The sequence below is a fragment of the Serinus canaria genome, chromosome 8, assembly GCF_022539315.1.
Source record: "Serinus canaria isolate serCan28SL12 chromosome 8, serCan2020, whole genome shotgun sequence".
Taxonomy (NCBI): domain Eukaryota; kingdom Metazoa; phylum Chordata; class Aves; order Passeriformes; family Fringillidae; genus Serinus; species Serinus canaria.
The window spans coordinates 8,464,051-8,489,372 of NC_066322.1; the positions used below are offsets into that span (position 1 = coordinate 8,464,051).

General features: G+C 50.3%; 1 protein-coding gene across 6 annotated transcripts; it reads left to right on the forward strand.

Moving 5' to 3' along the window:
- Positions 1-1,220: 1,220 nt before the first annotated feature.
- MOB3C (MOB kinase activator 3C) lies at positions 1,221-24,153 on the forward strand. 6 transcript variants are annotated; one of them, XM_050977163.1, is made up of 6 exons: positions 1,221-1,619; positions 1,824-2,280; positions 2,748-2,907; positions 9,392-9,891; positions 19,195-19,397; positions 22,574-24,153. In XM_050977163.1, the coding sequence occupies exons 4-6, from the start codon at positions 9,474-9,476 to the stop codon at positions 22,601-22,603; spliced, it is 651 nt and encodes a 216-aa protein (XP_050833120.1). In that variant the 5' UTR covers positions 1,221-1,619; positions 1,824-2,280; positions 2,748-2,907; positions 9,392-9,473; the 3' UTR covers positions 22,604-24,153. The 6 variants fall into 6 exon arrangements, with proteins under 6 accessions (XP_050833120.1, XP_050833122.1, XP_050833121.1 ...); XM_050977165.1 differs by having other exon boundaries at positions 2,226-2,280; positions 2,741-2,907; XM_050977164.1 differs by having other exon boundaries at positions 2,226-2,280.
- Positions 24,154-25,322: the final 1,169 nt, after the last annotated feature.

Below are 25,322 nucleotides of genomic sequence, written 5' to 3' on the forward strand. Positions count from 1 at the left end.
AGTTTCCTCCTGGCTTGGCATTTGCTGTTGGGAATTACATCTGCTCCACAGACCTCCACTTCCCACTCACAAGGTCTGAAGACATTTTGTTTTTCCTGCATCCCAGGTCCCCAGGATGGAGGACAGCAGCATTGCTCAGCCCTTGCTGGAACTTGGGGTAGCTGTAATGAGCATCCAGCAATGGCAATGAGAAAAGACTTCGCCTGAATCTGCTGGAGTCAGGAATGTGGCTGGTTTGCTGGTGACCAGGAAAGTCTGCTGGATTACTTGAGCTTGATCCTGATTTTAGGGGTATTACTTGGACCCTGCTTTACCTGCAATGACTGTGAGAGATTCACTCATGAGCAGGGCAAGGCTGGTGTGGAAAAGACTCAGCCTGCAGGTCCAGGAAGGATACACACACAGATTTGAGCTCTGAGGTTATGGCTCTTGTACTGGGTTAGCTAGCGATGGTGGTGGTGGGAAGCAGCCGGGCAGATGAATTTGACAGCTTGTGCTTCCCTCCTGCCTCAAGAGCTGTGCAGGGCACATCACCTCAAGGTTTTACCTTTTCTGCAGATGTGAGACACCTCAGCCATCTCATGCTGTAGTGGATGCAGAGCACAGATGAATCCTGCATGTCCTTGGTGTGTCCTTCTCCTGTCTCCTGGTTTGGGACCTGCCCTTCAGGCATGTCCCAAATGGGAACAGGCAGAAAAGCAAGGGGCTTCTGGGGTGTGCAACCTCCAATTCCTATCAGCTCCAGTCAAAATTGATCCATCAGTGGCTGCTGCCCAATTAAATGGGCCCTATAGTGTCTTCTTCACTTCTTAGAAGATGCTGCTGCAGGTGTCAAAGAGTTCCTATTGCACCTGCACCAAACCAACATCACAGAGGGAGAGAGGAAAGCAGAGTAAATGCCTTGCAGGGCTGGGCTGAGCTCCCTCGTAGCTGGCTTGTCTGGGAGGCTGCTGCATGAATTTATTTTTAAAGACTGCCTCTGAACATTGAGGCTCAAGAGCAAAACCTGGCATCACCTGCAGCTGAGAAGCTCTGTTCTAGGGAAAGGAGTATGGATCCTGCAGAGATGCATCCTGCTGCCAGGCAGGGTTCAGGGAATCAAACCCTCATCCTAGACCCTCCAGCTTTATGCAAACGTGCCCATCAGCCACATCCTCCTTGCCCTGTGCCCCACTCCCCAGCTCGCCCCATCACCTGCAAACACTTGGTTTGACCCGAGTATAACACACATGTAACAAAGGCCAGAAGCGTTTCCCTCACTAGAACTGTCCCGGTGCCAAGCAATTTGCAGACGTTTCAGTAAGGCCAGAGCGTCACACATCTCATCCCCGGGGAGCGACACGTCACCGTGCCAGGGAGGGAACCGCGAGGGTCAGGGCCACGCTCTGCCTGCCCCTGCCGCGACACCCACCAGCATCACCCGTGGGGTGCACACCGCTCTTCCAGCCCCACCCGGGACTCTGACCCCAAAGCAGATCCCGGCTCCTGCCAAGCCATCCCACGCTGGCTGGCCGCTCCTGCCGGCGCCGAGCGTGCTGGCTCAGGCTTGCCTTTGCTGAGCAGGATTTAAATACCGCAGCGCTCTTCAGAACTCACCCCACCTCCGACAGAAAAGGAAAGTAAGTGCTCTGTGCAGAGAAAGTTTTTCTCTTTCTTTTCCCCTCTCCGGCATTTCTGTTTTGGATGGCATCCAGCTTGGGCTGGCATGCAAACCCCCGGCTGTTTTTGTGTGTGTATGCAGAGCGGAGAAGGATGAAGGGAGAGGGACCGTGAAAAGATGGGGGGAGGAGGGAAAAACACTCCGGGATTTCATCTTTCCCCAGCTCCCTGCTGTCCTGTGAAAGCCGGAGCCAGCTAGCGGCACGGGACTGCCCGCCAAGAAGGATCTCAGCATCCAGGAATGGAGCGTGGGTGCGGGTGTGAGTGAGTGCCCACCCAGCAGCCTGCGAGCCCACGGCGGCGGATGGTGGGGGCTGGCAGGCCAGCTTCCAAGCGGGTTTTCCAGGGACAGCTGGAGCTGCCGGCAGGGTCAGGATGTGACATCACTGACCGGAGAAAAACCCTCGGCTCCGGCTTCTCTAACGAAACCCCCGTGCGCGCTGGAGCGAGGCGGTTCTCCCTGCCGCTGTTGCTGCTGCGATCCCTAAACTGCCAGTAGTCCCGACAGAGAGCCTGGCTTGGACTTTGTATCTTTTTAATTGATTTTTTCCCTTTTCCTGAATAAGAGCACAAAGTGCGTCGGAGGGATTTGAGACTGGAAGCCGCGTGCCGGGGTATGAGGTGAGTCCTGGGAGGTAAAAAGCCAGCACCGCACTGCTGAGGATGCTCCTGGGGTGCATTTTAAGCACGGGATGGGCAAGACCTGGGTTGGCGTTAGCCTAGAAAAGAGCAATTCTTCACCCAGCCGGGCCATGGACGCCTGCAGAAGGCTCTTCCCCTTCCTCCGGGGTGTCCCAGCTCAGCGGCCAGTGTGTAAATACCGAGGATCCCCTGTTTGGGGGATGCTGAGCAGGGATCCGTGCGAATGACCGGCGGTGCGCAGGGAAAGGGGGTCCCTCGGGGACAGGGGGACAGGCAGGGGAAGGCAGCACACGCGTTTCCCGAACGGGACAGCCCCCGCAGCGGCTTTGTCGGTGTCGGAGGGAGGGTGGAAAGTTGTGGGCGGGGGAACTGGGTGAGAGCAAGCGGCGGAGATGGGTTTTCCGCAGCTGGCTTATCTCCTCTCGTCTTCTTCCTTGAGTTTACAGGCCTGGAGCTCCCGGTGTTTGGAATTACGGCTCTGACAACGGAGTAATCTTGGGACTGAACCAGAGCTGTTGGACACCACTGAGGCCATTGGACACTTCTTTTCAGGGCTCGCAGCAAGTTACTGCTAGTAGCAGTGAGGTCCCAGCTCCCAGGAATGAGGTACCCCCAGAAAACCCCCAGCCCCACTGGGTATCACGCCTAAAATGAATGGGACATGCTGCCCTAACCTGGAGAGATGCTGCTTTGCTTTTCTGCTTGAAGGTGTCTTCTTGTGTGATCCGGGAAAAACTTTTTTTGGTGCCTTTGGGCCAGAGAGCTGCTGCTCTGTTGGTGGTGTGGCAGGGAGGCAGGGCAGGGAGCGGGACAGAGCAGGGGGACAGCAGGGGACGTCTGTAGGGCGGGTGTAAGCAGCCCAGTTCCTGGAAACCATCCAAGTCCGTTTCTCACTAGCTGGGGATTTCCAAGCACCATGTGAGTTGGGGGAAGCACCAGCGCAGCTTCCCGCTGGCAGCTGTCCCCAGCTGGAGTGTGGGGGCCTGAGTCCTGCTCTGCTCCAGGGGTTTGTGCTCATGGATGCTCTCATGGGTCTCTGCAGCACCAGGACAGTTTGCACAAAGAAGGTTGGAAGCACGGAGATGCTGCTGAGAGCCCAGTGCTTCTCTGAAGCTCCCCGAGCCCATGTGCTGGGCCTTGATCCCCCTCCCGGCATTTTGTCTTGGCTCATTTCCTGGAATTTTCTATCGTTTAGGTTATATTTGGGACCAGCAGCCAATAACCCCGTTCTCACGGACAGCCCAGCTGGGGCTTGGCTCCAGCAGGAAGCACAGAGGGAGTGGGGCCAGTGCCTCAGGACTCTGCTCCCCAGCACCCTCCTTCTGCAGCCCCCCTTCCTTAGATGGTTACAAGGCTGGAAAGGCTTATAAAAAGAGGGAATGTGCTTCCAGGGAAGGGAGCACCATTTGCCCACAGTCCCTCCCTGGGTCAGGGCTGCAGTGTCTGCAGTTCAGGGTTGCTTGGGAGAAGTCTTTGGAACATGAGTCCCGAGAAGCAGACCTGATTGCAGAGATGCTTTGGGACGGGCTGAAGACCAAACTGCATCTGGACTTCTTTGGGCCTTGATGGGAAACGGAGAGACAGGGCTGCTGGCTCCTCAGCCAGGCAGTGAGGCTTCCTAGAGCAGTGAAAAGCCAGCTGGGGCCTGCAGGTTTCTGGGCAGACTGTCCATCTGAAGGCTGTCTGTCTGTCTGTCTGTCTGTCTGTCTATCTGTCTGTCTGACTGACTGTCTCAGGGCTCTGGCACGTGGTGTCTGAGCTGATGCTGTCCTTCTCCTCCATTTGGAATAGGGCTGGGTGGGACTATGACACTGCCCATGGTGGGGAGAAGGGAGTCCCCTAAAGGAGGGAAGCAGTAGATATCTGGGTGCCCCAAAAGCAAGATCCCCTGGGGAAGCCCGAGGGGGATGTGCAGAGCTGGTGGTAATTTACCTACACTTTGCTCTAAGGTGCCTGGAACTGGACAGGTCTGTCCTCTACCTCCTTGGCTTCTTCCCAAAGTAGTGGGAGCTGGTGTCTCCCTGTAGGTGGCCACAGTGCTGGACCCCTTGTTGTGCTCCCCAGTAGTGGCACTGCCCATGAGGGTTGGAGTGTGCTGCTAACACAGCAGTTTCCAAGCAGATGCTTCTGCCAGGGTGTCACTGTCTCAGGATGGATCCAGGGAGGATGCACTTGGCACTGGAGTATGGGAGGTGCTGGTGTCAGAGCTTTCTTCTCTCCTTACCCTTCATGGTTGTCTCTTGCTTCCCAGAGACACTTGCAAAGCACATTTTCCTCTGAAGCCTTTGTTGTTGCAGCCCTTAAAGGGAGCCTTGGGAGGCAGATCAGTTTTGAAATTGGGGACACTGAGGCAGGGAGCAGCACTGTGACCATCCTGGAGTCTGACAGTGCATCTGTCTGATCCTTCCTGCAGGTTTTCTGACTAAAGCTTATTTAGGGTCAAAACCAGAGGTTTTCTTTGGCAACCTTGCCCCCATGCCTGCAGGACTGTGAGGAGGAAGCCACCCTCCTACAGCTCTGCCTGCTCTTCCTTTTGGTTTTGTCGTTTCTAAACAGGTCCTTCAGAGCTGTTTTTAATTTACAGCAAAGCCTTTGCCTTGTTGTGTTCCTCTGTGGTTTTCAAATGATAAGAAAAAAAGAAAGTAAGGAAGAAAGAAAGCTAGTTTAGATAAAAAACAAAAACCAACCCTCAAACCTGAAATTAACGCCTAAGTCTGACCCTGAACTTGCATCCCTCCCATCCAGTTAATTTCCTTTCATCCCTGGATTTGCCAGCAATCTAGGACATCAGTTTTTCACATGTCTGTGCCTGCTGCCTCCCCAGCAGTGGTTCTGCCTTGTCCTCGCACAGCTGAACCCTGTGCTTTTCTGGTTCTTGCTAAACCCCACTGAGTTTTGCTTCTGCTGCTGCTTTTAAAACCAGCAGCAGGACTGAAGCCAGCAGCAAAAACAGGGGTAGGACTGAAGCCCAGCAGCCTTCATGGACAGGGATGGGATTTGTGGCCACTCAGCTGGGTTTGTAGCCAAGCTCCTCAAAGCCAAGGCTATTTTGGGAGCGTGGATGGGGGGTGAGCACTAAGGATGCCACGGTGTGGATGTCCCATGGGAAATGTCAGTCTCTCTCTCCTTGTAGAAACTTTGCTCATCCTCTTCCAACCATCCTCTGTGGTAACACAGGGTGACAGCAGGGCAAGTCTCCAGCTCCACCTGCTTCACTCCTTGTCCGCTCCTAAGCATAAGATGAGGTTTGATTTGGGGATTTGCATAGGCTTCAGAAAGGGATTTGTGGATCTCTGGAGTGCCAGCAGCACCCTGTGATGAGAACTGTGGCATGGGGAAGAGGGTTTGCAGCCTTTGCCGAGGTTCCTCTTGGAAAACTTTGATTTTGCATGTGGGAACTGAAGACAGGGAGCTGCAGGCTGCTGCCATGGCACTGGCCCAGGCCCTGCCGTGCCGGCCAGGGCGGGACCTGTACAATCATGTTGTAGGAAGTTGCTGCCTAAGCTTGTTGGATAACACTTCGCCCTTAGGATTTCCCAAAACAGGCAGGGTGAGCAGAGATTAGGACTTGGACGGGTGTCCTGCCCCACCCCAAGCCCCAGAGGACCACGACATGATTTCTAGGAACACGACAGCCCTGAACATCAGACTCAGCTGAACTTTGTACCATAAACCTTGGAAGATCTCCCATTTTCCATCTCTTTACATGGATCTGCCCCAAATACTTGGTCAATGATGGAAGAGCATCAGTCAGGTCGGATGCATAAAGGTGGAAACTGGGAAAATCTGATTTTGCATTGGCTGAGGCCCTTTTCCACCAGTTAGACTCAGGATGTGTCTGGGTCCATTCACAAAGGATTTTGCTTTTCTTCCCAGAAAACAGGTGGGTGCTGAGTCTCTGCCTGAGGGGAATCTGAGGCACTGGTGACTTTGCAAAGCCTGTTTGCTCTAAGCTGGTGCATCCCATCTCAGTGCTCCATCTGCAAGGGCCAGAGCTGGGATCTCATCTCCTGGTCCTGGCCACCACTGCTTCCTCTGCAGTGATCTCTCTGGGCAGTGAAAGCTCTGAAGCGAGATAGAGAACAAATGTGTTCTTTGGCTCAGTGCCTCTCTCTGCTTCTTCAGGTCATAAATCCCAGGGTGTATTTTTGGCTTCATGCTAAATGTAATTTCTGGAGAACATTTTTGTCTGGTAAAGATTAACAAGGTCTTTTAATGACTTGGTGATTTGGTAGTTGTGATGATGAGGATCCTGAAAAGAAAACTGTTGCCTGGGGAGCAGAGAGATTGTACCATGCTGGCAACCTGCAGGCTCAGGGACAGGTCAGCTCCAAGCACTTGGGCAGCAATGAGTTTCTACTCTCTATTCCCACTTGAACAGATGCATGGTAGAAAAACACCTGGCAGATGTTGTTTTTTTTTTTTTTTTGAACTGGTGTTTTATTCAGATGGTGCTGAACCATGAAGCACATTCCCACCTGCCTGATGAGTGAGAGCAGCTTGCAGGGTAGCACAGAGATCCAGCTGTGGATGATGCAGGGATGCAGTTGTAGATGAGTTACAGGTCTGGCTTCAGCAGATGAGATGTTTATTTCCCAGTGGCTCAATATTTGCGGAGGACTTGTAATGTGGGCACTAAAAGAGAACTGATTTCACTGCTGTCAGCCCCTGCAAGTGACATGTTTGATGGGATGTCATTGCCAGGGTGGCTGCTCATCACCTTGAAACAGCCCAGTCTCTGCATGGAGGAGTCTGCAAACAGCAACAGCTCCTGAAGCAGAGCAGATGGAGCCAAGGCCAGCAGAAATGGTGACATAAAGAAATGTTTGTTGGCGTGACTTCCCTTGCTGAAATTCCAGGGGAGCCTGGCTGCAGGGCCAGGCACTGCTCATCCCCATCACTCCTACTTTGCACTAAGAGCAAAGCCTGCTTGAATGCCTCATCCTGAGGGTATCCCAGCACTTCCTACATTACCAAATTAGGAACCCTCTTGCAGTGGTTATATATAAATATATATGTATGTATGCATACATGTTTTTGAAAGCATTAAGTGTTAGCAAACTCCCCAGAAGGCTTTTTTTAGAGGTGTTATCAACAGGATGTGTTTGGATATGTGGAATCCAGGAAGTCCTGGATAAGGGCTTTTCTTTAGAGCCTCACTGTGCCCAGAGTCCCCTGGCGTTCCATGGGATCCATAGGGACTGCTGTAGCACAGGTCATTCCTGAGGGACAGATAAGAGTCATGACATCATGCTGGCTTCACTGGTTGGCATTTTGGAGAGATTGTGCTCTTTTCTGAAGAGGGAAACAAGTTCTTTGTCATGGTTGGAGCCAGTTGCTTGGAGCAGGGGAAGAAAAAGCATCCAAGAAACAGCCCCCAGTCATTGCCCAGAAATAAATGAGGGTGACAGGGATGTGGCCCTTAAAATCCCACCCAGCCACATGAGATAGGGAAGGAATGCAGATACCCTGGTGTTGAAGTCATACTGCATAACGTTGTGTGATGGCTGTGACCCCCTGTGGGGGGAAGAAATCATCTAAAACCACACAGGTTTTTGTACCTGGGTACAGCAGAACATGGTGGGGCTCACACTGTGCTGTGAGCTGTGTAAGGGTGGCAAAACTCTGGCTCCAACCTGTGGGAGAGGCTGTAGTTGTGCACTAATGGCATTCATGCTGGGCTTCCCACCCACAGCAGGGTGTGCATCCATAAGAGGGTTTTGCACGTGCTGGCTGCAGTGCAAAAATCCCTGCCAGGCAGATGCTGCAGACATTGGGATGATCTCTAGGTCCTGCACCCTCCCAGTGATGACCCTGGGGTGAGCCTTAAGGGGAGCAGAGAGTTTCACTTGAGAGATGTTTAGCTGATTACAAAATAGGACCTGCCTCAGGCTCAGGACTAAGTTTAGAAAACAGAATTTAAATAGCAAGCTTTTGGCTAAAGTTGTCTTTTTAATGATGAATGTCCATTCAAGGTTTGTACCATTCCCTCCTGCTTGTGACTTTGGGTCAGTCACTCCCCTTTTCCTTCCTTTTTCTTAATTGCTTCTCTATCTTTTCCCATCAGGGGGAGGCTGTTGGAAGACTTTCTCTTCCCTAAGCCTCAGCAAGGCATTTAACACAAAGAGACCTTGGTCTCACATTAACATCGCTGGCGATTAATGCAGGTAGCAAAATGCAATTTTGCAATTCCAGGCTGCAATTCCAGCCTGTCCAGGACAGCCTTGGGCAGATGGGATTTCCACTGGATTTCAGTGAGGAAAAGGAAAATACAGCCCTCATCTGTGCTGCTACTCTTGGGCAGGAAGGGGTGAGCTCAGCACTTTGCTGAGCCCTGGAGTCACCCGGAGCATCAGCTGCGCCACTCGAGGGCTGCCGAGTGCATTGTGTGCATGCTGGGAGAGCTGGCGGCATCCTGGCAATGTTGTTCTGCTGTGCTGGGCTGCGTTTCCCTTCTTCGGATGTGGGTTTTGTTCTTTTGGACAAACACACCGGGCAGAACAACAAAACTAATCCCCCCTTTTCCCACTGATCCTGACGCTGGGGCTGTGTGAACCAGCAGCCAGCTGCGGTCGCAGCGTGGTCCCCGGGGCCTCGCTTGCCAGCCGCTGCTGCAGGGTCAGGGGTTGTTTATACTGACAAGTCCCTGGGAAAGAGATGCTTCCCCTTTGCCAGGAGAGGAAAAGGCCACCAGAGTGGGACTGCCTGAACTGGTGAGCACTGCTTATATCATGGCTCTCACTTTATTGCAGCACTTGATGCTAAAAGCCTTGAAGGAAGAAGTTGGCTGGAACCTGGTGAGCTCCTGTGGTGCTCAGGATGGAAGAAGGGCTCTGCCATCAAGCCTTGCGTGGGCAGACAGAGCCCTTGTGGCAGGGCTTACCCTCTCCAGTGCCAGGTGCTGCTGTGTGAGGTGGCAGCAGCTGCTCCAGCTCACCCTGGTGGGTGTGAAGGGGCCAGAAGCTCATGCCAAATCTGGGTCCCCATGTGCTAACAGAGCAGTGGGATCAGTGGTGTGAACCCCTGCAAGTGGGCCCACGCATGCTGCTGTCTTCATGTGTGACTGAAATGTGTCTCCTTCTCCTCCCAGAAACCTCCACCCCTGAAGACCCCAGCCCTGGGTTTCATGTTGCTCTGAGCCTCTGCCCTCACCCTGGCTGGCCCTGCCCACAATGGCCCTGTGTCTCAAGCAAGTCTTCAACAAAGACAAAACGTTCCGTCCCCGAAAGAAGTTTGAACCGGGCACGCAGCGCTTTGAACTGTACAAGAAAGCCCAGGCCTCCCTCAAGTCTGGGCTGGACCTGAAGGCAGTGGTGCAGCTGCCTCCTGGTGAGAGCATCAACGACTGGATCGCCGTGCACGTGGTGGACTTCTTCAACCGCATCAACCTCATCTACGGCACCATGTCGGAGTACTGCACCGAGAGGAGCTGCCCCATCATGTCCGGCGGGCTCAAGTACGAGTACAGGTGGCAGGATGACAGCAAGTACAAGAAGCCGACCAAGCTGTCGGCCCCACAGTACATGTGCATGCTGATGGACTGGATCGAGATGCTCATTAACAATGAGGATGTCTTCCCCACCAGGATAGGTGAGTGGGTTCTGATTCCCTGAATGAAAGCTGGACTGGTAACTGGTGCAGATTCCCAAGCTGCACCTCAGGGTTGGTACTGATGAACTTTGTGATTCAAAGTATTGTGGCATTTCCCTTTCCAGGTGTTTCTCAGTGTTACACCCTTTTGCTCCAAACTGAGTTTGGGATTTCTTATCCTACTACAAGGGGATGTGGAACACAATGTTCTCCTTTTCTGTGCTTGAACTTGTTCTGTGTTTGTGAGAAATGAAGGCTAGTAGGTCATTAGCTTCCTTGCCTTTCCTCAAGAGGCTGAGCTGCAGAGCTGGTTAGAGGTGGTCATCACATCCCTGCTTGTCTCCCAACTAATCAACTCAATTTCTTTCTGGTTTTCCACATAGCTTCATGGTCCCAAGATCCAACCCTTGCTGCTTCACTCCTCAGTCCCTTTCCATCTCAGCGCTGATTATACCTCACAATTTGCTAGGTAGCTGAGGCACTGCTTGAGCAGAGATGTCCCTAGGATGTGGCTTTGTCACTGCCAAGACCCAGGGTGCATGATACACCTCTTAAAAAAGAGCTGCCTGCAGCAGCTGCCAAAGGTAGCACAACTTTCAGACTAACTCCTCTGCTGCTGACCTGCAATGCTCAGCAGCTGCCAAGGCTGATATTAGCTGCTACTTAGCTGCTTTTTGTCATTTGGGGAAATGAGTTCAAGGGTTGGAGCTGATGGGGCTTCCAGAGTCTCAGGTCATGCCTTGGTGAGGTTGTTTTTCAGACAGAACATGAAACTACTTGAGTGTAAAAAAAAAAGATTTAAGGAGCTTGGGGCTGGAAAGGCATAGCTTTGCAAGTCTGCTTGACCTTTTTTGTTTGCCAAGCAGACAGAGCTTTATGAAATCAGTGCAGCTTATGGTCAAGATTTTCATTAATGTGCTGGGAAACATTGAGGAAAATGGTCTGTGTGGGATTACTGGCATTACTCACTGTTGTAGCCCCGTTTGGCTGTGCTGTAAATGTAGCTGTGTGTCTTTTTAAGGAAAGTCTCTGGCCCTTGGAATCTGAGAGGGGTCATGGGTCTCTGCAAGCAAGAGGGCAGACAGTGCCTGGAGCCTGGTTGTGCTAAACTGTTTTGGCTTTGGGATGGGATGATTCTTCCAGACCCCTGATCTGATCTGGCTGCTCTGGCTTTGCCTGGAGTTAGGGAGGGACAAGTCCCTGAAACCAAGACCAGCTGGCACTCGCTGCCTTCTTCCCCTCTCTGGTGGTCTGGGGCAGGCAGGGTAGCACAGTGCCTGCTGCTCATGCTGGAGGACAGGCAGGATGCCTTTGGAGTGTGTGGAGAGGCAGTCCCTGGGACTCACCAGGGCATTCACTGTGCTGTGGAGGCATCTTTCCCTCATGGGCAGTGGTGTCCATGCCCTCCAGTGAACCAAGGAGGCTGGAAGTGTGGCTGGCTGACAGTCAGTGCAGGATACTCTGGGCCACAGTCCCAGCCCTGCTGGGGACAGCAAAGTCCCTGGTCATTCTGGCTGCTCAGACTTGCTGCTGCTGAGGGGTGAGACAGCAGCCACAGGGAGCAGCCTGTGTTCCTCTTCCTAGGGTGGCTTGTCCTCAAGGAGAAGATCTGCAAGCCATTAAAAGCAGAGGCACATATGTGGATTTACTGTGTTTTCCCTCCAGCCAGAAGAGAGTGTCCTGATCCAATTTCATGCCTTTCAGGTAGGATTTGGGATGTGATGCTGCTTGACACTGCTCTAGGAAGTAAAGGTGTACAGGGAGTATTAACATCTCAAAAAGCAGCCAACCGTGGGAGGGACATTGCAGCATCCTCTGCTCTCCCACATTTCTCCCTCTGAGGTACAAAAGCCAAATACAGTCATTGTCCTGGTGGTTTTCACTTCATTTCTGGCACTTCTCCCTCTGAGTTATAGCACATCCTGATGTGGAGAGGGATGGCTGGTTTCCATTTCTCCTTTCATTTCAGTTTAGGGGCAGTTCTGGGTGAGATCCAGGATGACTGTAGATGAACATGGATCAAATCCATTTTCTTCTCTTCCAAGGCTGTTCCTGGGCCCCTTTTCCAAACCATTTTGTTGTGGGGACCCTTGTGTCCCCTGAATGACTTCAGGCCCTGTGCTGGCGTGTCTTGGTGGTTTTGGCCTCACACAAGTGAGAAAGAGGACTCAGGCTGAGGTTGCACTCTAAAACACATGAAAGGCTGTTGGGGGAGGCATGGGGAGGAGGGAGCTGGTGGCACTTTGTCATCAGTGTGTCCCCAATTATCTGCCTTTCACTGTCCTGCCTTGTTCACTGGCAATTGCTTGGCAGCTCTGGCATTTCAGAAGATGGAGTGTTTGGCTGAAGGGAAATGCACTGGATGACAGAGGAGGCTGGCCAGGATGTGAGGCTCAGGGACAGTGGCCAGGGTGACCAAACAGAGGTGCTTAACCTCTCTCCTAAAGAGCAAGCCCTTGGAAATGACCCAGAACAAGGGGAATAAGGCACTGAGAGGACACAGAGGAGATGTGAGCTGTTTTAAGGAGGGGAAAGGAGCTTGATGAGGTGATGAGGGGAAATGACAAATGTCATGCTTTGGAGTAATGGTGAGACCCTTGGATGTTAGCAGCAGAGATGGGATTTAGCTTGAAGGTCTGTTTCACTCCTGCTTGTGCTGGAGACGTTCCTGGGCACAGCTGCCTACTGTCTCAGAGGGTGTTTCATGAGCTGTGTGCAGCTCAGCTTTCCCTCCTGGCCCCTCTTTGCCATGTGCAGTAAAGCTGTCCCAGCATAAAGATTTCCCTGGCTAAGGCAACCTAACTGCAGACAAGACAGACTTTTTTCATTTTAGATTTGTTTTTCTTAGAAGCAGCAAGTGTTCCCCAGACTCACAAACATTGCTGGAGGCTAACCTCAGCATCCTCCTGCATCCAAGAGCTACACAGCCTGAAGCAGCGCATGATTCAACAGGGCTTGCTGGTAGGCTCCTGATAGTCGAGAGGTATCTCATGGGTCAGAGGGGGGAAATCTTTCACCCCAGGGTGAGAGGCTCAGCTAGAAATGAGCAGAGATGGGCTTGCAGGGTCCTTAGGCATCACAGGGGACACCTTGGCTGGGTTAAATGGTCACGGCTGCAGCCACCGGAGCAGAGCTGGCCTGACTTGCACATTAAAGCATCTGCTCCTCCAGCACAAGTCAGAGGTGGGAGGGGAGCAGAGTGACAAACACCTTTAGTTTAGCCAAGCTGTGTGATGCACAGCTCTTGCCAGCTCTGCAGTGAGGCCAGAGGGACAGCTGGCATCCAACATGGCAGGAAGGGAGCCCGACACCAGCAGACAGTTTGTGACCTGGCAGAGTTAACCAGGACTGCAGCCCTCGGATGGCGCCAGCAGAAAATCCCTGTAGTGGAGATTATTAGCAGGTTCGGTGGGGGGGGGGGGGAGGAGGTGCTGCCAATCCCCCTGCATTCCACAGCAAGGACTGGGAGAGATACTGTGTCTTCCCCATGCCCAGGGAAATCTACCTGCAGGGCTCCATCCCACTGTCTAATCCTTTCTCTGGAGTGGGAACCTGTTTGTCAGCCTGTTAAGATGAGACAAATCCCTGCATGGCATGAGCTCTGCCTACCTGATGGCTATAAATCTACAGAAGCAGCAGCTTTCCCAGACAACCCATATCATTTGGTGTGTGCTAATGTTTTGTTTCCACTCTTCCAACCAATGTAGCTGTCCTGAAAAATACATTTAAAAGGAGAGTAAGCATTTTTTCCCATGCAGAGAGAGGAATAAATGATTCTACAGGTGTACTTTCACCAACTGGTAAAACTACATCAGCAGATTTATTCAGTGAGTGGACATCCATGAACAAATTACCACCTGGAAAATATGCTCTCCTCCCAGTAATCGTCCTGCCCTGTGGTGCCTGGTCTCAGGGAGCTGCTGCTGGGCAGTGCTGTGCTGAGGAGGAAGGATGGCTGGGTGGGGTCTCCAGGCTGTGTCTGCTCTGGTCAGCCCAGCATCAGGCTGCTGGTTGCACGAGGCCAGGTGTGCCCCATCAGCACCATCGTGGCTGCTGAGGCCTTGCTGCTGTTAGATGAGTGCAGGGTTTAGAGCAGCCCCAGTGACAGAAACACCCCGCGCTCTCCGCCAGATTTGCCTGTGGCTCGACAGAGCACCGGCCACGGGAGGCTTTGTAACAGTTCTTGGAAAGCTTTTCAAAACTCAAGCCCATCATTCAAGCATAGTCCCAGAACAATTATAAAAACCAGAGAAAACCTGGTGCGAAATGATCCGATACTTTCTTGCCATAACAACAGGAAAAAATGCTCAGAATTCAGCTAATTATTGGTGTTCTCTCAGCTGGCTCTTTTTTACATAATTTGTTGAGGCTTTTTTTCCCCTGCTTTTTTTCTTCCAAAATTAATACCACACCAGCTTGCAGCTGCCATCATGCCATTAGTTTTAAACAGGGCTTTAAACACTTATTTTTAGGAAAAATGAATCATTGAACACCATGGTGGCCAAAATGAAATTGAGAAATAACAACAACAATTCATCACGAAGTTCACTGAATTACTGCATTTGCAGAGGAAAAAAAAATACAATTGCCAAGAAGCAAAATAGCTTCCCAGTACTGATTCATTGTGAAAAAATTAAATTGGCTGGTGCACAAGTGTTGGGGATAGAAGATGGCAGGAAAGATCCAGGACCCTTTGGCTGTCCCTTACCCTAAGCACAGGCACTTTGTTACCTCTCATTTTCACTTCCTTTTACACATGCTTTCCTTATGTTTTGAAGCAATCAGTGCAGAGTGGGGAAAACAGATTCCTTGGAGCTTTAAATCATATCTTGGGATTTTCAAGCAAAATGTCCAAGACAAACTAAAGGTGCCAATTCATTTCATGGCTGTGAGTCACTCTGCTGGGAGTGAAATTGTACCTGCTGTACTTACAGCTTTTTGCCTTGGCTTGGAGCAGAAATTCTTCCTAATATCTAAACTAAACATCATGCAAAAACAGTCAGAGGGGGTGGCTGCTGCCTGCCAGACTGTGGGCTGCTGCTGCTTTCTCCAAGGTTGCTGTATGGTGAGCACCAGGGAAGTAAATGTAAAGGTAATTTCAGTGCTTTTAAATCAGCCCAGGTGGGTTTTGTGATGTTCTGCTGTTCCCCTGGGGCAGTTAGACCACCATCAGTGGGATGAACTAGGATGGTGGTTTTGGGTCCCTGCAGGTGTGCAGGGCTGGGGAGGGTGAAGCATACCCAAGCAGTGTCAGCCTGTTGGGGTGGTTTGTCAAACCTGGAGGCCCATCCTGACTTTCCCCTGGCCTGCTGTATTTCTGCTAAAAGGACATCTCAGCCATGAAGGACCTGTCCCACCGGACTCATCCCTTTGTCTCATCCATCTGCTACTGTCCCTGGTTTGTGCCACGATGTTCCACCTTTGAGATAGAGCAAGTCCCTAAGCAAGGGCCACCAGCGCCCCACTCCCAAATGCCATTAATGGGTGCATTGGCCACTTGTCGGTCTCTCTGTGCTGGCTGTGAGGCTGATCAGCCTGGCCCAGCTGGCAGGGAGGTGGGAGCCCTGGGAGGAGCAGCTGCCCTCTCCACATGTGGGGAAGGAGCCCCATCGCTCTGCAGTCGCTGTTGCAGTGACCCAGGAGCCGGAACAGCCCTGGTGGGAACGGCAGCGAGCTCAGCGTAAGGCTGAGCACCTGCAAGGGCAGGAGGGGCACCTGTGGCCACAGATCCCTGTGCCGTGGCTGTCCCCTGGCTGGGACGTGCTGGCTGCAGTGTGTGCCCGGCTGCAGGGAGGAGGCACAGCCTGCCCCAGCTGTGTCCCCTCCCGTGCTGGAGAGGATGTCACATGTGTTGTCTGCTGGACATCCGCTGCGCCAGCAGTGCTGACCCAGAGCAAGCCGCATTTATGGCGGATCTTTCTGCTGCTCTCAGATGCAACCTTCACTGCAGAGCCTCTTCTTTCAGCTCTAGGTGAGGGGATGGGGTGTTTCTCCAGCTCCCCACCAGCATGGCCAGTGCTTGCTGGGGCTGTTGTGGGTTCCTTTCCAAGTCACTGGAGATCAGCAGCAAGGCACCACTGCTGGCAGAGGCAATCTGCATGTCAGATATCCGCCCTGCTTCCTTCCCGAGGGGAAGTGCTTTGATCAGCTGGCACGGAGCCCTGTGCCAGATGCAGGGTCCAGTCAAGCATCTCTGACCTGTATTGAGGGTCCTGGCACAGGAGACAGACCTGGCTGCAGCACGGGGACAGGAAGCAGGACCCTGCTGTGCCTCCCTGGGCAGGTGTGAAGGCGAGGGTGTTGCTGGGAGAAAGAGTCAGAGCCGGACCCGAGCCATCCCAAAGGACCGTCCATAGTGAGGGGGATGTCCTGGCATGGGATCCATTAGTGAGAGGCAGCCGCCGCTACAGCCTGGCCGTGCCTGGAGGGGACGGCCACACACTGACACCTGGTGATGGACACAAAGAAGGGCAACTCAGCCTCAGCTCCGGAGAGCTTCCGATGCTCCTGGTTCGTGTGAAACACAGTGGTTGAGTAGTCCAGAAGGGAGCTTGGAGGTCCTAGCGGCCTGATGGTATCTTTCCATGTATCATTAGGTTTAGGAGTTCAACAACTAGTTGCTGATGACCATGAGATTTTAATTAGCTAACCTTTAAAGATTCTTTGTAACTCAAACTATTCTTTGTCTCTGTGATTTAAGCTAAATCTCTGTTTCCTGATACAAAAGCTGCTTCTGGAGAATCTAGAATGTAGCTGGAGGTGTCTCCTCTAAGTCTCTCAGCTGCCAGCATAACCATGAGGACTTGCTGGTGACAGATGTATGAGACAAGACAATTCCTGGCTAATCTCAGGACAAAAGCTGTGGAAAGCCACTTGTCACCATCTGCCATGTCTGGAGGTAGCCCATCTGACAGCAGGATCTGCACCATAGGTACTGTCAGCCCTGGGAGCCTGAGATCTGTTTGTTCTGCTGTTCACTCTCAGAGCGTATTTCCTTCTCAGCTCAGGAGTGGGTTGAGGGTTGCTGCTTTTCTTCACTATCACTCTTTGCAGTTTGGCAATAAACTCCCAGTGATGGTCAGCTCGGGTTTCTCCCTCACTGCCTGCTTTGACTGGGGAGGCTGTTGGTGACTGGGAGAGGTGACAAACTGAAGGCAGCAAATGCCTTCCTGCCTGCTTCTGGGCACTTGCTGAGATCTCAGCTGCCTGTGGTCCCAGGGAGGTGACAGGCTGTCCAGAACAGTGTGTCCAGTTCCCCAGCCACTGTCCAGGAATGTGCATTCACCAGCAATTATTTGCTATAATGAGCTTTATAAAAAAAATAGTTTCTTAACCAGTTCTTCACAGCTGGTCTGCAGGGGCCACCTTAATGGCATGTCTGAGTCCCCAGCTGGGTGACTCCAGCTTTTATTTGCTCAGCAAATCCTCACTCAGGGCAGAAAGCTCAAATGGAGCCATTGATAAAGCACTGTGTCCCTCCTGCCTGCAGGGGAACCTGGAGAGCTCTCTGATCCCTGCCTGTGTCAGACTAGCAGGCAAGGAGAGCTCTATAGCCAGAGTTGGGCAGAAGCAGATCTGCAGTCACATCTCTGAGGTGTTGGCATAGGGACAGCCTGGTTGTACTTTGCCAGATGTGAACACCTTTCCTGAAAAGTCCTAATGGGATCTGTCAGAACTGATGGTGAAACAGGTCATGCTGAGGTCCCTGCTGCAGGGGCAGCCCTGGGGCTGCAGTGTGCTCGTGGTTATGCAGAGCAGTGGCCACAAATCAGTCTCAAAACCACCTTTGTGTGATGCTGAGCCAAGGTCTGTGTCCTTCTCCAAGGGGTGGCTGGGACATCCAGATGTGGCACGAGCACAGACACTTCAGCCTTGCCCTCTGCTCCAACACACTGCATGCAGGAAAGGGAGACTGGGCTGTGCTCAGGGTGACTCTGCTTTAGACCAAAAATAATATTCTTTTGTGAGTTCCAAACCCAACACCTGCCCAGCCCTGGTGATTGAAAACAGGCTCCACACGTGAAGGAAGGACAGAACCTTTGTGTTTGCCACCCACAAAGGAGAGGGGCTCAGCACTGCTGCTGGGAAACAAAACTGCCAGGAGCCTTTGGGAAAAAAACAGCTTTAATTGCCTAGCAAGACTGGTGAGAAAGATTCAAAGATAAAATTACCATTTTTAATTTTTTAGCTAAGAGATTTGCTGATGCTTTCCTGTGCACATAATGTGTGAGCTGGCCATGGTTGAGCACGGTTTGTTTGGAAGGATTTTCAAGAGGTTATGTGCTGCATTAATAAGAAGCTAAGGGAGGAGGCTGGTATAACCGTGGGAAGGGAGGTTTTTATTTTGTTCTTTGTGTATTTGCATTGAATTGCTCTGGGGAGAGGAAGAAGCCTCAGGAAAACAAATATCAGTTGTTTCATTCTCCTCCTCACAAAAAAAAAAAAAAAAAACCAACCAAAAAGTTTAGTGTTTCAAAGCCATGTTTCCTTTAGAGATTTACCCCAAGGTTGCTGGCACTGATGGTATCACACCCTGAGATTTCATTGTGATAGCAGTGTATTTTGAAAAGGATGGAAATAATCCACCCTGTGTCCTTGTGCGGGACAAAGCTGAAAGTATAGAGCCAAATGTGATGGGTCCCATCCTAGGAGGATCTCTCAGGGTTATACAAGCACAATGAAATTAAAAACCCAACATCATTAAGATGAGCTGTTTTCTTCCTGATTTAATGAGACATTTTATTGAAATAAGGATCAGGAAAAAGGTAGAAACTCCATCAATTTCTGCTGATGCGTCAGAAGTGATGTCTGAGGGTGTGAGGAGGAAGTAAAACAGTATGAGCCTTGCTTTTGGGTTGAGAGGAAGGTCTCCTTTCTGGTGGCAGATGGTTTGGCTTTGTTCATGGACCTGGGTAAATACAATTTGACTTACATCATGCCTGCACAGGCTTGTAGGGGAAAGGCACGGAGAGGGGACAGAAGGATCTTCTGCCAGATTGCTCTGGATTGAGCCAGATGTGGAGAGTTGCAGCCTTCTCAAAAAAAAACCCACTCTTTTTTCTCTCCTATGGCAACTCTCCAAATACTGAGCCCATGCCCATGTGAAGTTGCTAATTGTGCAATAAGGGAATATGTGGGAAGAGCTCAATGGCACACTGCCCCAGTGTCACTCTTGGTATTAGCCAAGGGGGTCCTTCCTTGTCATCTATGACTGCCTGTCAAACATGACAGAGATATTTAAATGCTGGTTTTTTGGGTTTTTTTAAATGTTCAAATGGCTTCCAATTTGCTTCTGCTTTGCAGGTGTTCCCTTCCCTAAGCAGTTCCAGCAAGTTTGTACCAAGATCCTCACCCGCCTCTTCCGTGTCTTTGTCCATGTCTACATCCACCACTTTGACAGCATCATCAACATGGGTGCTGAGGCTCACGTCAACACCTGCTACAAGCACTTTTACTATTTCATCAGGGAGTTCAGCCTCATTGACCACAGGGAGCTGGAGCCTTTGGTAAGAATGGCCCTGGGATGGGGAGGTGGAGGTTGAGTGGTGTGGGCTGAACACAGCACTGGTAGGTTTGGGTTGGGGCTGGACTCCAAGCAGTGCTGACCCTCTCTGGACTCTTTTGGCCACCCTACCTCAGACACACAGTCATGTTTTCTGTCCTGGGACCATCAGCCTTGGTGCTCTGAGAGAGAAATCCCCAGCAGCACCAAGGAAACCATTGATGCTTTCTTAACCTTTGCCTCTTGTCATGTCTGTGAATTGAACTTCAGTACCCTTAGGACCACCACAGAGTAGTGTCCCCATAGTGACTTGGTAGCTCTAATGCAATTTGCACATCAAACTGTTTCCAGCTAGTTGTGTCCATGTGGCTTTCAAGAGTCAGATTTGAGCCAAAGTCTCTTCTCCACAGTTTTTCTTTTAGCATTCCCTGCTTGAGATCCTAGTGTGAATTACACCGAGGCAGCAGGAAAGGCAAGCCCAGGTAGGACACACAGCTTCAGACAACAGCTGTCAAGGCCATGCTGGAGAGGCCTCACCAGATCTCTGTTTCCCTACAGCCTCCCTTGGGAACCAATTAGTCAGGCAGAAGGTGAGAGCCCTTGACAACAGCAGGATTTGTGAGAAGCAGAGACCAGACAGCCCAGGGCTCATAAAGCAGAAAATGCACATAGTTGGTTTTGTAAGAGAAGCAAGTTTCTTGCAGACAAGGTTGAGTGTAGTCTGACCTAGGGAGGACATGTTGCAGGAAAGAATTAATAGGAAATCCAGTAGTTTGCATGCTGTGATAAGGGCTGGGTTGCAGAAAAGGCCATATCCAGCAGCAGAGAACCAGGGAAGACCAAGAGGATATAACCCAAGAAAGAGCTGAGAAGAGTCCCAGCTGCTTGCTTAAGATCTGAAGGTGGGGGAGATGCCCCTAAGTGCTAAGAACTTTGCTCCTCTGCTTTCATTTGTCTCAGTCAATTTTCTACCTATCTACTCTAATTATGATTTAGGGGGATGAAAAGGTAATGATCTAATTAGGGGAGACTTGAATGACAACAGTATCAACTCCAATTATTTTGTAGAAATCAGTTGTAACACATATTATCACAATGGCCCTCAGCTCCAGACAATGGCAGCTCAGCATCAGCCTGTTGTCTGTCAGTGTTCCTCATGACAAACCTCTTCAGCATTGTTATACAGTTCATAGCAGTGTCATCCCCTTGGTCTGCTGCTTGCTAATGTAAATAATTAACACCTGGCAGCCAAAGCAGAGGCTGACTTTGCTAAATAGGCTTTCAATGCCAGTGACTCACGTGCAACATGAGATGACTGATGGGTCTCCATAAATCTCAGGTGAACAGATTCTTTCTCTGTGATGCAACCAGTGTCAAACTACAAGGAAATGAGACACATTTGCCCCTGGTCTATCTGTGTCTCATTGCCTTCCATCCAAGCCTCAGGCAGAACCAACCACAGGGTTGAGAGGAAGGACCAGGGAGGAGGAAGGGCCTCCTTCCCTCAGGCACTGAGCTGCTTTACATGTGTATGAGAGTGTCCTGCAACCAGGCTGCCTCATCAGCCCAGACAGCTGTCCTAACCTTGCATTTAGTTAGTCCCCAAGAATCCCATGACAGACTTCTAAGCTTTCCCCTGGCTGAATCTCCCTTTGCTGCTTCAATTTCCCTTTTGTCAAGCTTCTGTGGGATGTGATTTCTTAGCAGCAAATCTTGGGATCTGAGAATGAGATCCTTTGTACAGCAGAACTATCAAAAGGCAGTGATTGACTCTCTCAGTAAATCAAGGAAGAGGGGCCAGAAAGAAGCCATGCAACTGCTTCCTTGATGAGGGCAGCTCGTGATGCTGGGCTGCAGCACTGGCAGGGGTCCCACTGGTCATGCACTAAAGCAGAGCTGTGGGGATTTCCTGGGTGTGAGGAAAGCCTTGGACATTTGGGGCTGCTCTGAGGAGCTCACTGGTGACTCATCAGCCCACTGGTCACTGCAGTCCTCCCTGTTCATGGCTGTTTTTATGCCTGGTGTTGTGCTAGTGGGGTGGGTGCAATGCTGTTGCAAGAGGATGTGCACAGTCCTCTCACCCTCTTCCTTCCAAGATGTTTGCAAACATTTCCTGTTTGCAATGTGATTTTGTGGCAGAGTTCCAACTTTTCATTTGATGGCCAGGTTCTGCACTCAAGTGATTTTGTATGTTACTCCTACAGGAAAGCCCTCTCTTTGCCACTGTCCCTGATGGATTTGAAAAACAAAGTTCTCAGCACTGAAAATCAGAGTTTGCTGCTTCTGTCTCTCTTGGATATATAACTAAAGAGCCTTTTATGGGGTTACTCAAGGAGCATCATCCTTTCCTAGTTCCTCTTTTTTCAGAGTTGCATTCTTCCTTCTCCATGGACCAGTCCTACTTCCAATCTATTTTGGGAGTACCTTTTAATGTGCAAATCTTCCTCTGGGGTGCACGAGGGGACCTGTGGGCACACAGATTCACAAGCCATGAAGCCGGTGAGCCAGAATCACTCTTTCCTCACTACAGGATTTACAAGATGCTAGTTGAGCTTTTCAAGGCAAGGACAAATACCATCTTCCACCAGCTGAAAGCTGGACACCTTCCCAGTGTGGCTGGCATGATGCCATTCTGGCTAAAGAGAAGTCTGTAATCCTAAACAGAGCTGGAGGTTTCCTGTGGCCCTGTTATTAGCACTCATTTGCATTGCAGTGTGACTGTGAGATCCTTTGCTGAAACCACAGGTCCTCTGGGTGAGCTGTGGTCAGCTCCTGGAGTGACAGCAGGGAGCTGCTCCGTGTCCCATCTCCTCAGGCTGCAAAGAGGGCTCTGAGAGTGTCATCACCTTGTCTGGCTGCTCTGCAACTGAGCAGAGTTGCAGTACCTTCATCTTTCAGTATCTCAGCCAAAGCTCTTTCCTTGGACTGCTCTCAAGGCTAGGGCACAGCCAAAATAACCTTGTGCCACAGAGACGGGGGAAGAGTGCCAGGATGGAGCTGCTGAGGCAGCTGAGTTCCCAGGAGGGCTGTCATGGGAAACAGAAGAAGGCTCCCCAGGACTCCCACGGTTGCTTCCCTGGGTTGGTTTTGGACACTTCCCAAACTGCCTGACACATCACACTACTCCAACCTGTCTTTTGCATTTACTGTTTCTTTCTTTTCTCTCCCCCTTCAATGCAGAAAGAAATGACAGAACGAATTTGCCACTGAAATCTTCTGGCAGACCAACTCAGCTGGCTCACTCAGAGTCTGGTGGGACAAGACACCCAGGTGGGAGACCTCTTCCCTAGGACTTGCTCTGGGCATTCCAGCTCACTAACCTATAAACACTGCAGAAGTGCCTCTTCAGTCCAGGGCTGAATCCTAAGTTTTCCAAGAACCTCCGGGCAGATTTTTCTTCTTTTAATAGATACCAATCTCTGTTGTATGGTTCCTGTTTTGGAAAGCTACTGACTTACTGGAGAATGAGGCAAGTTGGTTTACTTTTGCACACTCTGATTTCTAAGACTCAATCTGACATCAAATTTTCAGCGACCTTCCCTTTTGTTTTGTCCTCAGCTATATTGATCTCCTGATATTTCCTTATCAATTCCTGTCCTGTGAGCAGGTGTGACCTTGGCTACCAGGTGTGACCTTTCCCACAGGCAGTGGGTTTGTGGTAACCCCTGAGATCAGCCCTGCAAAGCTGGTGGCATTTCATCCCACTGCTTTCACATGGTTAGTTGTTGATGTGCTGTTTTTAACCATGAGCTGTGAATGTCTCCTTCTGCCCTAATTCGTGCTTTACCAAAGGGACCATTTTTCCCTTCAAAGGATTTTTCTCATTTGGAAGTGGGGACTTGATGATGTTCTAAGATGCCTCCAGTACTGCTTGGAGTAATGGCAAGTGGCCCCATGATCGAGGAGGTGAACTCGGTTACTATTCAGTGTGATCAGCACACACTAACTGAGAACGTCTCAAAAACTGGTGAAAAGAGACTCTTGACAGAAAAAATTTTTGACATGTCAGCATTTCCAGAGGTTTTGTCTTGGCTCAAGATGGGCAAATGCTGGTTGTAGAAACAGCTGGTTTTCCATAACCCGACCTTACAGCAGGTGAAGGACTCATAAGAGACATCTCCTCTACTCTGTTCTCAAGGTCCCCTTCCAACCCAATATTCTGTGATTCTTAAACCTTTTTGACCATCTGCAAGCATACTATTGCTTCCTGGTCTGTGCCATTACTTCCCTGAAAGGTATCATGTCTCAAAATTTCCTTCCCTTCTGAAGCTTGCAGTGTCTGATAATGAGTGTCGTGTTCCCTGTGCCATTTTAATTTTGACAAAAATATTTCTATTTTTCCTTTTTTATTGTTTTGGGGGACTGAGCCACAATTTGTCTGAGCCACAGAATTGTTACGATTGTGTTTCCTGTTCTTTTTCTGGGAAAGTTTTCTATATCTGACACAGATAATATTTATAGTCTGGGGTTTGCCCGCTTTTGGGGTAGGGAGGGGATGTGGCTAGAAAATGTAAATATTTAGGCCAACATTAAAGTGCACAAGTGAATTTTTAGTGCTCAAAGCACTTATTTTGTTGTGAAAATATTTTTTTTAATCCTGAGTACCAGATGTATATTTTTTCATAGTAATAAAACAGAGCAAAATGGACACAAAACCACCTGATGCATCATTCCAATATTCTATGTGTAAAATAATCAAAGTTCCAACTTATTTGTTCTGTTACTAATTAAAGAAACATTAATAAGCCTGCTGTTCTTCATTCTTCTCTGATCCATCTGTATTAAACAGGCCTAATGAACAAGGATTACTTGCACAGTGGCTTTCCCCTGAGAGCTGCAGCACTGATGGATCTCAATGCCACGCTGGGACCTCAGCTTGCCCCTCAGAGAGTGGCTTAACTGAGGCCAGTGCTGCTGGCCAGCATCCTCCCCCTGCAGGCTTGGCACCAGAACTCCCCTGATGGCATTTTCCCAGCAATTCATGGTGGTGAGCTTTACTCACTACTTTTTGCAAAGCTGTGTAGGTCCTGGAAGCTGTGTTCCTGCCTCTTCACATAAATCAGAGCTGCAGGCACAAATTGTTTGTGTGGCACGAGTTGACAACAGCTCTGTCAAGAAACTTCTGCTTTCCTGAGGAGTGAAGCCTGCCTGGACTCAATGCACAGCACCCTCTGGGAGCTGGGAAGTTTGGGAATTATGGATCTAAGTAGGGTCTAAGGCATGAACTGAGAGCAGCCTACAGCTACTTCCAGCTGAGGTACAAGGATGACAAAGTCAAGCTCTTCTCAGCAGTGGAATATTGTGAGACAGTGACCAGGAGCAACAATTTGCAGCTTGGGAGGTTCAAAGTAGACAGTGGAAAACAAAATCCAAGGGAATGATGCAGTCAGCAAACAGGTACCCAGAGAGAAAGTGTTAACCTTCCTTGGTTAGACAGGACTTGGTGTAAATAATTTCCATAAATAAATGAAGCACAGAAGCCTGCTTTTATTTTTGTCCTCCCCATAATCCTGAGGCAATGAGTTCCACCAAGTAATTTATTCACTATGAATTGTAAACGGGAAGTGTGCTTCAAACCCATGCCTGAGGAGTTAAACCTTGCTGCTTTGGGAGTGCTTCCTGTTTATCTCCTGCACATCATGGAGCTCCTATAGATTCCTGGGGAACAGAACACTCTATTTTTGAAAGATCAACTCACAGCCTCATCTCAAGCACTAATTTACAAAGCATTTCAAAGGTCTTGTTGTGGGTTTGTTTTCTTTTTTTCCATTTCTCTCCCTTTTAATTCTGGATTACCCAAGGAAATAAAGCTCATGATTATGCTGTGACAACGATCTTCAGTAACTCTGGAAGCAGTTTAGAAAGGAGACAGGGAGATCATTCACTGCCAGAAAGATCTTTTTGTTTCTCCCCAAGACACTGAACTATT

Coding starts and splice junctions, on each gene's coding strand:
- MOB3C (XM_050977162.1), top strand. CDS start 9,474: ATGGCCCTGTGTCTCAAGCAAGTCTTCAACAAAGACAAAACGTTCCGT. Junction 9,892..19,194: donor TGTCTTCCCCACCAGGATAG/GTGAGTGGGTTC, acceptor TCTGCTTTGCAG/GTGTTCCCTTCCCTAAGCAG. Junction 19,398..22,573: donor ACAGGGAGCTGGAGCCTTTG/GTAAGAATGGCC, acceptor CCTTCAATGCAG/AAAGAAATGACAGAACGAAT.